Genomic DNA, 13,816 nt, shown 5'->3' with positions numbered 1-13,816 from the left:
AGATACTATTAGGATACAAAACATTACAGTGAGTAATAAGCCAAAAAGTTTTCTTTTGTTTCAGAAGCCTTCTATACTAATAACACTCAATGGTGGGACATTTTGTTTCTTTTTCTGAAATGAGGCTCTAACTATTAATTTTTGTACCTTTTTAACTCAGGGTTGGCAACAAAATTTTCAAACGCAGTATAGGCCACCTCTATCTGCCTCTTGGCAGTAAGGTACCGAGAAGATCATTTTTAGGAAAAATAAAAATCAACGGTTAATTCTGTTCAGCTCCCAGCCCCACCTAAATGCTCTATTCACTACAGCTAACATCATGGTCATGTTTACAGGTTCCTTTTTTTGTACATGTTTATTCATTCCTTAATAACTGAAATAGCACAAGCATGTACACTTGTGCAATAGGCAAAGCATATGTGATAAGGTCCCAGGAGGGTACATGCATTGAAGATAAAACCAAGATAAAGTTTGGCTCCAAAGGAGGGATTCCCTACAGCTAGCCCTAATCCCTTTGAATAATATTACAAATCACTTTTAGTGTTTTTTTTTTTCATTTAACTTTTTCCCCTTAATAAAACTGTCAACCTGTAGTCATGTATGTACACTTAGGGGTTGATTTACTAAAGGTAAATAGACTGTGCACTTTGCAAGAGTAGTTGCTCCAGAGCTTGGTAAATGAGCAAAAGCACTGCTAACTTCCATCATCCAATCATGTGCAAGCAAAAATGCATTTTTTTTCCTTGCATGTGATTGAGTACTTTTTGCAAAGTGAAGCTTTACCTCATTTACTAAGCTCTGGTGCAACTGTACTTTGCAAAGTGCACAGTCTTTTTTGCCTTTAGTAAATCAAACCCATAGTGTATTTGTGTATGTGTATACACCCATCTAAGAAATAAATGTTGATTAAGCAGATCATGCCCACTGGTCTAACCCTGTTAAAGAATAGCTTATATTGTAGCTCCAGCCAAACATTTCAGTAAAGGATGTGGACCTCCTCCATCAGGTTTTCAATGTTGCATATAGTGGCATCATTGGCCATGCACCTGGAATGCTTAAAGGCTGTTTGGGGTATGTGTGTGGCATAGTTCCTGCTGGGGTGATTCCCCCTACTTTTTATACTATACCAGGGATATGCAATTAGTGGACATCCAGCTGTTGCAAAACTACAAGTCCCATCATGCCTCTGCCTCTGGGTGTCATTATGGCTGTCAGAGTCTTGCTATGCTTCTTGGGACTTGTAGTTTCTGCAACAGCTGGAGGTCCGCTAATTGCATATCCCTGTACTATACCATACTGTGAAAAAAAAAAAAACAGGTGGTCCTTAGTCTTTTATTATATAAATGAAACAGTGGAAGGATTAATTGTAATGTATATTGCTATGATGATTTACTGAGAATGACAAAGCGTAAGGAGTTTGTGTGCTGGAAAGTTTGGTAAATCTACGTTTTGCCCTGCTGTTTTCTCTGCTCAGGCTCAGCTAGTGAAGGACAGAAACTCCATGCTGCGGCTGACTAGCGTTGGCTCTGATGATGATGAGGAAACAGATGCTGTTCCAGCAAGAGTACACATGACATGGACCAAGGATAAACATCAAGCCCTGCGTATAGCCCAAAGCAATGCAATGCCCAGCTTTCAGGATTTGCTCAGCATGCGCCCGTGAGTCTCTGCATACTAATGTTTACAAAATAACCTCCTATTGCTTTCAACAGTAGCTTATTATTTTCTTTACTGATAACATTTCTATTCCATAGGGATCAGTCTAATGTACGGCGTATGCACACAGCAGTAAAACTAAATGAGGTCATTGTCAATAAATCTCATGATGCTAAACTGGTACTATTGAATATGCCCGGACCTCCACGTAACCCGCAGGGTGATGAAAACTGTATCCTTTTACCCAAACAATTAGTGAACACAATAATTTTAGTGTTTGTGAAGATGATTTACTTGTGTTATAATTCCCCTTTCTTTCTCGTCTGTCGAGTAACAGAGCTAGTCTTGTGGTGTTGAGTTATACTGCTGCCTACAAGAGGATTGACAAAAAATCAAAATGGTAGGCAAGCTCAAGATCGCCCTCCTATTCCCAGCATGCCTCAGTTTTTTTTTTTTTTTTTTTTGTGCCAGTGTCCTAAGTGGATGGATGTTTTATTCACAGCTCTGCTGAGAAAAGCCTAACCTTTTGTTAGCTTTTTTTTCTCATTTTTTTTCTTCAATTAAGATTCCTACTTCATTGCTTCTGAGCTGTTCTCTATATGCAGCTATTGAGACCATATGGAAAAATGCAGCGCATATAAAAATAAACATAAGTCTTTAGGGGCGTGGCTATGGGGGCCAAGTTCGCCCCCAGCCTCGCCAACCTCTTCATGGCCCAGTGGGAAGAAGATGTCGTCTATGCGGCCCGGAGATCCGAGTTGATCCTCTGGGCCAGGTACATAGACGACATCCTCTTCCTATGGGATGGTGACCGCACATCACTTGACAGTTTCATGACCAGTCTTAATTCCAACGACAGAGGAATATCTTTGAGCTATGAAGCCAGCTCTACCCGTGTACATTTTTTGGACCTTGAAATATTTGTGGTGGACAAACATCTGGAGTTCCGCACGTATTTCAAAGCCACTGACCGGAATGGATTCATTCCCATTGACAGTTGCCATCAGGAGCAGTGGCTCAAGTCTGTTCCCCGTAGCCAATTTTTGAGACTACGGCGCAACTGTACCAATGTTACTGATTTCCAGTCACAATCGCTAGTTCTGAGAGATCGATTTATCGAAAAAGGCTACGATCCCAGACATCTAGACGAGGAACTTAATAGGGCACTATCCATAGATAGAGAATCCACTTTGATAGAACGCCCCAAATCTACAGTTGAACCTATGCACAAATGGGCTTTCTTCACCACTCACTCCATTCAGTCCAAACAAGTGAAAGCTATATTCAAGAAACACTGGAAGGTACTTTTAAATGACAATCTACTTGGGTCAGTTCTTCCTGAACGGGCGGCTGTTGTATTCAGGGGAGCACGGTCCATTCAAGGACAAATTGCTCCGAATATAATAGACCCTCCCAAAAGAGTTTCCTTTTTTCAGGAATGTCAGGGCTATTATCCCTGCCGTAGATGTAATGTCTGCCTCCACAACATTCGAGGCAGACAAAAAAGTACCACTTTCCAATCTACAGTCACCTCCCTTACCTACCAGATGAAACATTTCACAACTTGTACATCACAATACATTGTCTACCTCATCACTTGCCCCTGCCACAAACAGTATGTTGGGCGTACCATCAGAACTTTCTCTATACGAGTCAATGAACATGTGGCAGGTATCAAGAAAGGCAAGGACAAACACACAGTACCCCGGCATTATCTGGAACACCATAATAGAGGCCCTACTGGGACTTTATTCCAGGTAATCGACAAATTCGTCCCACACTGGAGAGGAGAGTCCCGCCTTCGAGGAGTGTCACGCCTCGAGACTTATTGGATATGGGAGTTGAGGTCCTATTTCCCGTTCGGTTTAAACGTGGAGTGGGACCTCAACTCCTTTATTAATCAATCTTAAATTCCTCCTTTATTTCCATACATGCCCCCCCCCCATTCTTCCCCCCCCCCACTCCCCTTTCTTTTACCCACATTCACAAGCTGTCACATAGCTTATATACGGGGCACCTTAGAAGGTCATTTATTCACCCAATGGATATTGGTCCAATCAAAGTGGACCCATTTGGTCTATTCTGATGACTTTTTACAGTCTAGGGATCATAAGGATAACTGCCAGATATTTGTGTCACTTCACAATTTTTTATATTTCCCCCATATATATATTCATTTCAACACATTTTACAATTTGTGTTCCAGATATTTTGTGTTCACACAATTTTAAATTTTTTAATTTTTAGTTCAGTCCCACCAAAACACATATGGACCTTAAGCGACATTTATGTGTCATTCCAGTCACTTTTTTACATATTTACTTTATTTTAGTTTAGCCAGTCATTCCCCAACACAATATATTTCACTATGTGTGTCCCCACTTCTTATACACTTCCTGTTCACATGAGTTTCATGACACTTCCGGGTTATCGGGACCCGTTCTGCTGCATAGCACATTTCTTTGCACACACACAATAGGGATGCTGTTTGGTCACATTGAGCGTCCGTTGTTAGCTGGATTGCAACGTTGGGACGCTGGGTGTGTTCATGTCAGGTCCCATCCCTCTGCGGTGTACGGATTGTACGTGCAGCAGAGTTGAATGGGACCCCTGCTCTCTGATTGGCCCAGTAAGTCACGTGAGCGGGAGACGTTAGACACGCCCACGGACGTGACGTCATTCCCTACACGGGCCGGTCATGTGGACGTTCAGGGATAGAGGCCGGCTCATACGCAGCGGCCTATTGGTCAGTTCCACTCAACATCTTTCAACATCTTCTCATATATCACTCTCCTTGTTGCCCATTTGTTTTTATTCACCGTGATCGCGCTTTTATCTATGTATGGTCGTTTTTTGTCAATAAAAACACCCCCCTTTTTTATCTGCACCATGCGGAGGCACATTCTTTTTGTTTCCACATTTACCGCATGAGATCCAGTCCCTCCAACTGCTCCTCTTTGGGGGACCGTTTGTGAAACTTCTGATGTACGCTGGGACGGTTTGGTGTGAGGACGGTTCGTTGTGAGGACCTATCCGGTTGCCGGCAGAGATCCGTACAGACCACAACCCAAAGGATTGGCGATTCCTGAGCTCCCATTCCACGTCATTGGTGACAAACTGAGCATGCGATTCCCTGTCGCTGACATGGGAATCCACAGGATCTGGTAAGAGGCTTTTTTGCACTTTCTCTGAATGACCCATTGGGACCCAGTTTCTCGGTTGGGAAGTCGCTGTACGATGCCTGGTGTTTTCTGACAACCATCAGATCATCACCACCCCTTGGAGTACTTACACCTCCTGTGCAGTTGGACATTCACATCCATCTATGGACGTTTTTGTTTCAAGGCACCTGTGGTTAATTATTAATTTCTTTATTGTTTCATCATTCTAAAGACTTATGTTTATTTTTATATGCGCTGCATTTTTCCATATGCCTATTTGTTGTTTTTGTCAGACTGTATGCAGCAGCTTCCATATATTTTTTTCACTGGTTAGCGCGGTGTTTTCCATTTACCTTTGAAGCTATTGAGACCAGCCTTTCTTCAGCTTGACATTAGAATGCTGTATGAGGACCCTGATGGACTGGGCCTTGTGGGCTAACCTGGAATATGCAGACCTTCTGATGTAAGCTTTTTGTAGTCAATAAATATCAGAACTCATCACTTTGTGCAGGACTTTATGTACTAAATGGCTCAAGTGTGAAGGGGAACAGGAACCAAGCAACAGCATTGTAGATTGACAACGTACAGCAGTCGAACCACTTTCTTTTCTTACCCTGGAATGTTGCCCTTGGGCACTGGGGTCCGCATTTTGGGTCTTTCCAGACATTCGCATACTGATAAAAGTTATTTCTGAAGCGCTTTCCAGGTCTAGAGCCATTGTATTGCCTCAGAACTTGACCCTGACTCTGAAGTTTTGCTTATTGAGTAGGTCTTTTTGGCTGAGCTTCGGGAGCTATCTTGACTAATGTTTCCATCAGGGTCACTGCAGAAGGGGTTAATGTTATCTGCTGGATGGAGTGTTGCACTCTACACTTTTCACACCATTCAACCCTGAGAAAGCACCTTCCTGATGCTGCTTCGGTTTGCAAGAGCCACATGGAACACTGATCCTTGATCCATTCTTAGAGCATGCCTACAATGACTTGGTCACCTTTAGCCACCTGAGCCTCCATCTGCTTCCAAGCAGTTGGGTTTGTGAGTACTTGGAAAAAAAAAAAAAAGAGAGAAGTAGATATGGCGCTGTTCTAAACCTGAGGAGGGAGGAGTTTTAGGTGGGGAGAAAAAATGTGAATTATGTAGTGCCTATTAAATTAGTATCTGCAACCAAAAAGAATGTCAGATGTACTGTGCCTATGTGCTCATTTTTGAAATAAAAAATAAAATGAAAAATAAACATGAAAAATGAAATAAAATAAAAAATGAAATGAATATTAATGGGTGGGAACTCTTAAGTGAAAAGTGTGTCAGGCTGTGTGCCTGGCTAAATAGGAAGTGCAGTGTGTATCATACCAACTTGTTTAAGTAGTAAATTAGATACAACAAATCATTATTAAAATAACCATAAATGCAATTTGTTCATACAATTAAATGAATATACAAAGTGCTGGTGTGCATAAACAAGTGAACACGTGACTAATACAATAAAAGTGCTGTTGTGCCAGTGAAGGAATCCGTTTTGGCTCTGGTGGGATTTTCAATGAATAAACACTTAGTGCATGCCTTATTCGTGCTCCTATAATGATTGCACTCACCAGATCCTCCACCCCCTCTTGGGGTCTCTCACATCCACAGTATATGCCACTGTGTAGCAGTATAGGATAGCCCCGTCTTTATTGTTGGCTATGGCGAGATTCCATTATGGAAAGAGAAGAGAGGGAGCCCACATAGCGTAATGCTGTATAAAAACCTGGTTTATTGGTGTATACGTTTAAAAGGTACTCACATTCGGAAAAAGGTATAACAAGCATATATTGCCTGCACTATCTCAGTGACAGGAAGTGATGCAAGATCGTATGCTGACTCCGCCCTCCAGATGACGTCAGAGTGACGAAACGCGTAGGGATGAGTCAGCATACGACCTTGCATCACTTCCTGTCACTGAGATAGTGTAAGCAATATATGCTTGTTATACCTTTTTCCGAATGTGAGTACCTTTTAAACGTATACACCAATAAACCAGGTTTTTATACAGTATTACGCTATGTGGGCTCCCTCTCTTCTCTTTCCATAATGGAATCTCGCCATAGCCAACAATAAAGACGGGGCTATCCTATACTGCTACACAGTGGCATATACTGTGGATGTGTGAGACCCCAAGAGGGGGTGGAGGATCTGGTGAGTGCAATCATTATAGGAGCACGAATAAGGCACGCACTAAGTGTTTATTCATTGAAAAGCCCACCAGAGCCAAAACGGATTCCTTCACTGGCACAACAGCACTTTTATTGTATTAGTCACGTGTTCACTTGTTTATGCACACCAGCACTTTGTATATTCATTTAATTGTATGAACAAATTGCATTTATGGTTATTTTCATAATGATTTGTTGTATCTAATTTACTACTTAAACAAGTTGGTATGATACACACTGCACTTCCTATTTAGCCAGGCACACAGCCTGACACACTTTTCATTTAAGAGTTCCCACCCATTAATATTCATTTCATTTTTTATTTTATTTCATTTTTCATGTTTATTTTCCATTTTATTTTTTATTTAAAAAATGAGCACATAGGCACAGTACATCTGACATTCTTTTTGGTTGCAGATACTCATTTAATAGGCACTACTTAATTCACATTTTTTCTCCCCACCTAAAACTCCTCCCTCCCCTTTTGGGGAGTAGAACACACCTGAACCCATCAGGTTTAGAACAGCGCCATATCTACTTCTCTCGTTTTTTTAGTTTCATACTCCACCTAGTGGAAGTAATTGGTAGAGGCAGCAGTTCTAGAAAACATCTCCGTAGTAATATTCCACTGCGCGGGGACTTTTTACTTTTTTTCCCTCTTGTGAGTACTTGAGGCTTTGCCTTGTACTTTGAGCTATATTGTCTTGGCTTTGTGGTACAACATGTCTAATTCTAGACATATGGGGAATAGTTGCTCTGATCCAGGTGGCTTCAGCTTACACACCACAAATGTAACGGTGCTGCCCACTGTTTGCCTCCTGAGGTGCCTGACCATAATGGCCTGGAATATTGCCCTCTGCTAGAGTATATGCAATCTTCTTGGCTCTGTTGGACATAGCCATCTCCTCTGCTTTATCCAAAGGGGATTTTTTTGCAGTCAAATAGCAGTGGCGATTGCTGATTTTGACCACAGAGGCCATAGGAGTGCTCCCCTTTTCCTGCATATTCTCTTTAGTCTCTGACAAAGACTCTTATGCTGAGTCTTTTCAGTATTTGATAAACAAGCCCATCTCTGAGGCTGGCCATAGATGAATCTTTTTTTTTTTTCTTTATCAGCCAGCAGACTGATATAAACAAATGGATTCCCCTATTCACACAAGCAAGGTGGATAAAGGAATCAAGGGGCTGCACGTCCTTTCTAGAGCTCTGTTTTTCTTGGCAGGTCCTGTATATTGGCCTGTCATGACTATGACCTTAACCCAGGACAGAAGGGATTTGATCACTATGGCAATCAATCCTCTGGCCCATTCCTTATTGGAAATCTCTCTCCCCCTCTTCTTGGTTTCAAAAACTATAGGTCACTTTCTGTAATTAAAATATATACATTTCCAGCCTTGACTGTATGTCTTGGCTTATCTGGAGATGAAGGCTGACAGAAGCATTACAGTACTGAAGTTCACAGGCTTCTGATGAGGGAGAAGGGACAAACTATCAGGCAGATCAGATAAGACACTATCCTTGTAAGTCTAATCTGTGTCTCCCTGGCAGCAGAGTTTGCTCTCTCACTTCTATTGCTTTTTTTTTCTCCCTTCCTAATATGTATTCCCTCAGCACAGTCTGTGTTATTACTTTTTGCTTTATTCCCCTTCAGCAACAGTAAACCTTAAAGCTGTCATCTGATCAGTCTCTAGCGTCTATAAATTTAGGCACAGTGCCAAGAGAGCAGCTGAGCATGTGTAGAGCAGCGATAGTGAATTACTGGATTTATTTATTTTTTTCAAATAATTTTTATTGAAAAGTTTTTTTTTTAATTGGCATATAACAACACAAACAAAAAAAGGACAAAAAGAAAAACTAATAGGGGATGTACAATAAACACAGACCATGTAACCTCATACATTAATGATGTTAACTACGATTACAGAATGATAAACACAGTAAAAGCTAACCGTGAGAACAGGCATTCATCCATTTCTGGAGATATATATGTCATGTATAGCAAAACACTGATTATGCTTTTATTCCGTTAGCCTTATTATGAGGTGGAAAATACATAGTTTACCCCTCCAAATACAAAAGACATAAGGAAAAAATAAAACAAAACAGAACCAACTATTAGCCATCCTACTTCTCATTATTTTGGGTATTCTACGTTCTTCAACACATGCGTCTTTGCCCCCATAATCCAACACCTGAATTACTGGATTTTAAACAGCATAGGTACTTTCTAATATTTTACATAGCTATACCTGCAAAAAGTGGCCAGCCTGCAGTGATCTATTAGGACTTATATTTCTAAATAAAATCCCACTTTAAGTGTTGGGCTGGAAAGCCCTCATGGAGGAACTGTTTGCTTTGCATGACCTTTGAGGGACAACACCTCTTCAGAGTAAGGGTACTCCTCTTCCTCAGCAGAAGAAGCCAAGGCCTCAGTCCAGAAGACTCGCTCTTCAGCAGAAGAAGCCAAGGCCTCAGTCCAGAAGACTCGCTCCTTATCCCCTTCCCGCCGACCGAACGCACATATGCGTCCTCGGCTTTCCGGGGTTATACCGGGATGATGCCCGCAGCTGCAGGCATCATCCCGGTACCGTTGTTTTCAGCGGGCGATCGGCTACCCGAATATAACAACCGATACGGCTAAAAGCCGCTCGGCTGTTATACCGGAGGAGCGGGAGGGGACATCCCCCCCCTCCCGCCGCCTCCCTCCGCTGTTACCGGGCCTCCCCGTGCGATCGGGAGGCCCGGTGTCCATTCGGGAATCTCCGGCGGCTGGGGGCGGGCTGGAACGAAGCTGTGAGCGGCTTCGTTCCAGCCTTCTAATTGTAAACGCGGAAGCGACGTCATGACGTCACTTCCCGTTTACTCGGCTGCCAATGGCGCCGAATTTAAAAAAGTACACAGTATTCAGAATCGCTGTTTTCGGCGATCTGAATACTTTGAAGTGTAAAGGAGGGATGGGGGGTCTTTTAGACCCCCCATCCCTCCATAAAGAGTACCTGTCACCACATATTACTGTCACAAGGGATGTTTACATTGCTTGTGACAGCAATAAAAGTAAAAAAAAAAAAAAAAAATTTTTAAACACAATTTATAAAAGTACAAAAATAAATAAAATAAATAAATAATAAAAAAAAACATTTTTTTAAAGCGCCCCCGTCCCCGCGAGCTCGCGCAGCGAAGAAAACGCATACGGAAGTCGCGCCCGCATATGTAAACGGTGTTCAAACCACACATGTGAGGTATCGCCGCGATCGTCAGAGCGAGAGCAATAATTCTAGCCCTAGACCTCCTCTGTAGCTCAAACCTGGTAACCGTAAAATTTTTTTAAAGCGTCGCCTATGGAAATTCATAGGTACCGTAGTTCGTCGCCATTCCACGAGTGCGTGCAATTATAAAGGGTGACATGTTTGGTATCTATTTACTCGGCGTAACATCATCTTTCACATTATACAAAAAAATTGGGGTAACTTTACTGTTTGGATTTTTTAAAATTCATGAAAGTGTCACTTTTCCAAAAATTTGCGTTTAAAACACCGCTGCACAAATACCGTGTGATAAAAAATATTGCAACAATCGCCATTTTATTCTTTAGACTCTCTTCTAAAAAAATATATATAATGTTTGGGGGTTCTAAGTAATTTTCTAGCAAAAAATACGGATTTTAACTTGTAAACACCAAATTTCAAAAATAGGCTTAGTCATGAAAGGGTTATTGGAAGCCAAGAAAATTTTATTTTCACCACAGCCTTAAGCTCCAAACCCAAGCCTGGCACCCAGTCCATCCGCAAATCTTAGACTTTAAATTTCAAAAACAAGACCTGCTCTCTGGACTTCTGCAGACTCAATACCATATTCATAATATAACAACTAGAAAATATAAAAAAAAGGAGCATAAGTCCCATAAAAGGTCTGTTTAGCTATACAAAATTAACATCACATACCATGGTACATAAAAACACTCTGGATGGTTGGATAACTGGTTACTGGGACATCCCTCATATATGATCGTTTGAACTTATTGGAACAACATGCCAAAGAGCCCATATCTTCAATGTATAAAAGTATTCAACAATACCCTCTTTTATTTTTCCTTTGTATTTAAGTATAGTGCCTTTTGACATCTAGCTGAGCTAATGCACCTATTTCCTCATACTGGAAGTCAGTTTGTTAATCTTACTATGCCATCCCTACGTTAGGCGATAATATATTTTGTATCCTGTTGTGGGGTTCGATCTTTGTTTCATTGTTTTATAATTTATATGCTGGCACTTTTTTGTCTTTTGCTAATTTCTTGTACTTTTCTTGTTTTATCTTGAAAACTAATACCAATAAAAAAAGTATCAGTCTCAAAAATAGTATTCAACATAAACAAATATTGTGAGCCATAAATGAGTGCCATAAAGAGAGGTACACTCAACACCTGGACATCCACATGTAACCCCAACACCTGCCCCCCCCCCCAATCACAATGACATTTGCATGCTGACCATGTGCTTGTCTTAAATGTTTTTGGTAGGGCCTTGGTATTCGAAGAAGAAAATGGCCCACTGAAGCACACCCACAGAATATTGAGAAACCGATCTTATGATATTGGGTACCATATGTTGCCTCAGTGAATATCCACCTTTCCAGACACTTGAACAGCCTACATCTCAGGTGAATCTGTGTAGGAGTTGATTTCCAGGAGCTACAAGCTTCCAATCTGCTTATGTACATACATACATATTAGGACATCTCAAAGATCCCTCAACGGGTCTTCTGGAGCACAGTGTCATTGCTCCAATCTCTGTGACAGGTTCCAGGGTTTCTACTTCTACCTTTTTACAGTTCCAACAGCAAAAAGGGGCATTTGCCCCAGCTTGCATTTCAAGGCCCTCAATTACTTCATTCAGGCCCAGAAATTCTGCATAAAATTTACCAGGTCTGTCATAGCCCCCCTAATTAAGAAGACTTTCAAGTCTGTGTGGATATTAAGAATGCATACTTGCATGTCCCCATTTCTCCAGCACGATGGTGATCCCTGCGCTTTACTGTGGGTCCGCTGAACTTCCAGTTTATTGCCCTGCCATCTTCTTCACCTTGGGTGTTCACCAAGCTGCTTGCCTCTGTGCTAGCTTTAGTGCACTTTCAGGGCATTCCCATTGTGGGATAGCTAGATAACATTCTGCTGAGGGAACGGTGAGCACAGGTTCTGATGGACAACGTAGCCCTGACTGTCCAGACCTTGCAAAGGTTCGACTGAATTAAGAACCTTGAGAGTTCTGGGTCCAGTCCCAGACACAGCTCCAGTGAGCTTCCAGACTCAGACTCTTCAGTCAGGATTCACCTTATTTTCAATTCTGTATGAGAGTCCTCAGGCTCATGGTACCCCCCTTTTGAGGCAGCTTAATTCCACTTCAGACTCCTACAGCACAACATGCTTGTTGCAGGACAAGTCCAATCCTTGGACAGACCGATTTTGTCTGGCACTGAAGACCAGGTTGTCCTGAGCATGGAGGCTCTGGAGTTGTCTAGAAGATTTTATAATGGGTGCCAGCCTGTCGGGCCATAATGCAGGCGTAACACGTAACCTACTTGATTCCCTCCAGTGATTACAGGTGCAATACTTTCCAGGCTACATTTTCCTGGGGGGAAAAATAATTGCACATTTTCTTCCCTGCAAAAATATGTGTTTTCGTTATTTTTCCCCAAAAGGTGAACTTAGCCCGCAAGTCCCTCTTTGCCATTCCTGATGGTCCCCATGAGTGTGAACCAACTACTTGTTCCACCATATCTGAGTAGTTCAGATATATGATTGAAACTTATGCTCTTAAAGATTGTATTGCACCCTTTCTTATAGAGGCACGCTCTACTAGATCTGTAAGTACCTCTGTGTCTCTTTGGCATCAGGCTGTGTTTTCTCAGATATGCAAGACCGCCTCCTGGTCTTCCGTTCACAGGTTCTATACGTTTTTTGCCAGGTGGGTGTTCAGGTCTCATCTGATGCCAGCTTCAGGTATAAGATCCTTCAGGCTGCTGTTTGAGCTACAGACAGTCCCTAGATCTGCTGTTTTTTTATGGGCCTGTTAACATTTTGTTCGCTGTTGCCCATACCATAGTTGTGTCCCTTAATGGACAAGAAAGAAAATAGGATTTTTGTACTCATTGTACCATAAAATCATTTTCTTGGATTCCCTGAGGGAAATACAATCCCAATTCTAAAAAAGTTGGGTTGCTGGGTAAAATCCACATAAAAATAGAATGCAATGACTTGCAAATCTCATAAACCCATATTTTATTCACAATGGAAAACATATCAAATGTTTAAACTGAGAAAATGTACAATTTTAAGAAACAAATAAGGTATTTTTGAAAATGATTGCAGCAACATGTCTCAAAGTTGGGACAGGGCCATGTTTAGCATGGTATAGCATCCCCTCTTCTTTTAACATTGTAAACGTCTGGGAACTGAGGAGACCAGTTGCTGGAGTTTTGGGAGAGGAATGTTGTCCCATTCTTGCCTGATATAGGATTCTAACTGCTCATCAGTCCTTCTTTCCATTTCAATATGCACCAAATATTTTTAATTGGCGAAAGGTCTGGACTGCAGGCACGCTAGTTCAGCACCCTGACTCTTCTACTACAAAGCCATGTTGTTGTCACAGATGCAGCATATGGTTTAGCATTGTCCTGATGAAATATGCAAGGCATTCCCTGAAAAAGACTTTGGGTGGGAGCATATGCTGCTCTAAATGCACTAGTACACCTCCATACCATCAGAAATTCAGAATTTTGAACTGAGCACTGATAACAAGCCGGAAGGTCCCT

The 13,816-nt window shown here is 41.7% G+C and overlaps 1 protein-coding gene across 4 annotated transcripts in view; it reads left to right on the top strand.

Annotated features, from left to right (window-relative positions):
* The window catches only part of SLC12A6 (solute carrier family 12 member 6), a 108,607-nt gene that overhangs the window by 90,083 nt on the left and 4,708 nt on the right, over positions 1-13,816 (top strand). For all 4 annotated transcript variants that reach the window (XM_073631447.1, XM_073631439.1, XM_073631464.1 and 1 more), the window contains 2 exons: positions 1,475-1,659; positions 1,755-1,888. In XM_073631447.1, coding sequence (XP_073487548.1) covers positions 1,475-1,659; positions 1,755-1,888 — 319 coding nt within the window. The remainder of the gene's footprint in view (positions 1-1,474; positions 1,660-1,754; positions 1,889-13,816) is intronic.

Source organism: Aquarana catesbeiana, linkage group LG01, assembly GCF_042186555.1.
Source record: "Aquarana catesbeiana isolate 2022-GZ linkage group LG01, ASM4218655v1, whole genome shotgun sequence".
Classification (NCBI taxonomy): domain Eukaryota; kingdom Metazoa; phylum Chordata; class Amphibia; order Anura; family Ranidae; genus Aquarana; species Aquarana catesbeiana.
Note: the sequence above shows the minus strand (reverse complement) of the source record. Positions and strands in the feature narration are given on the sequence as shown.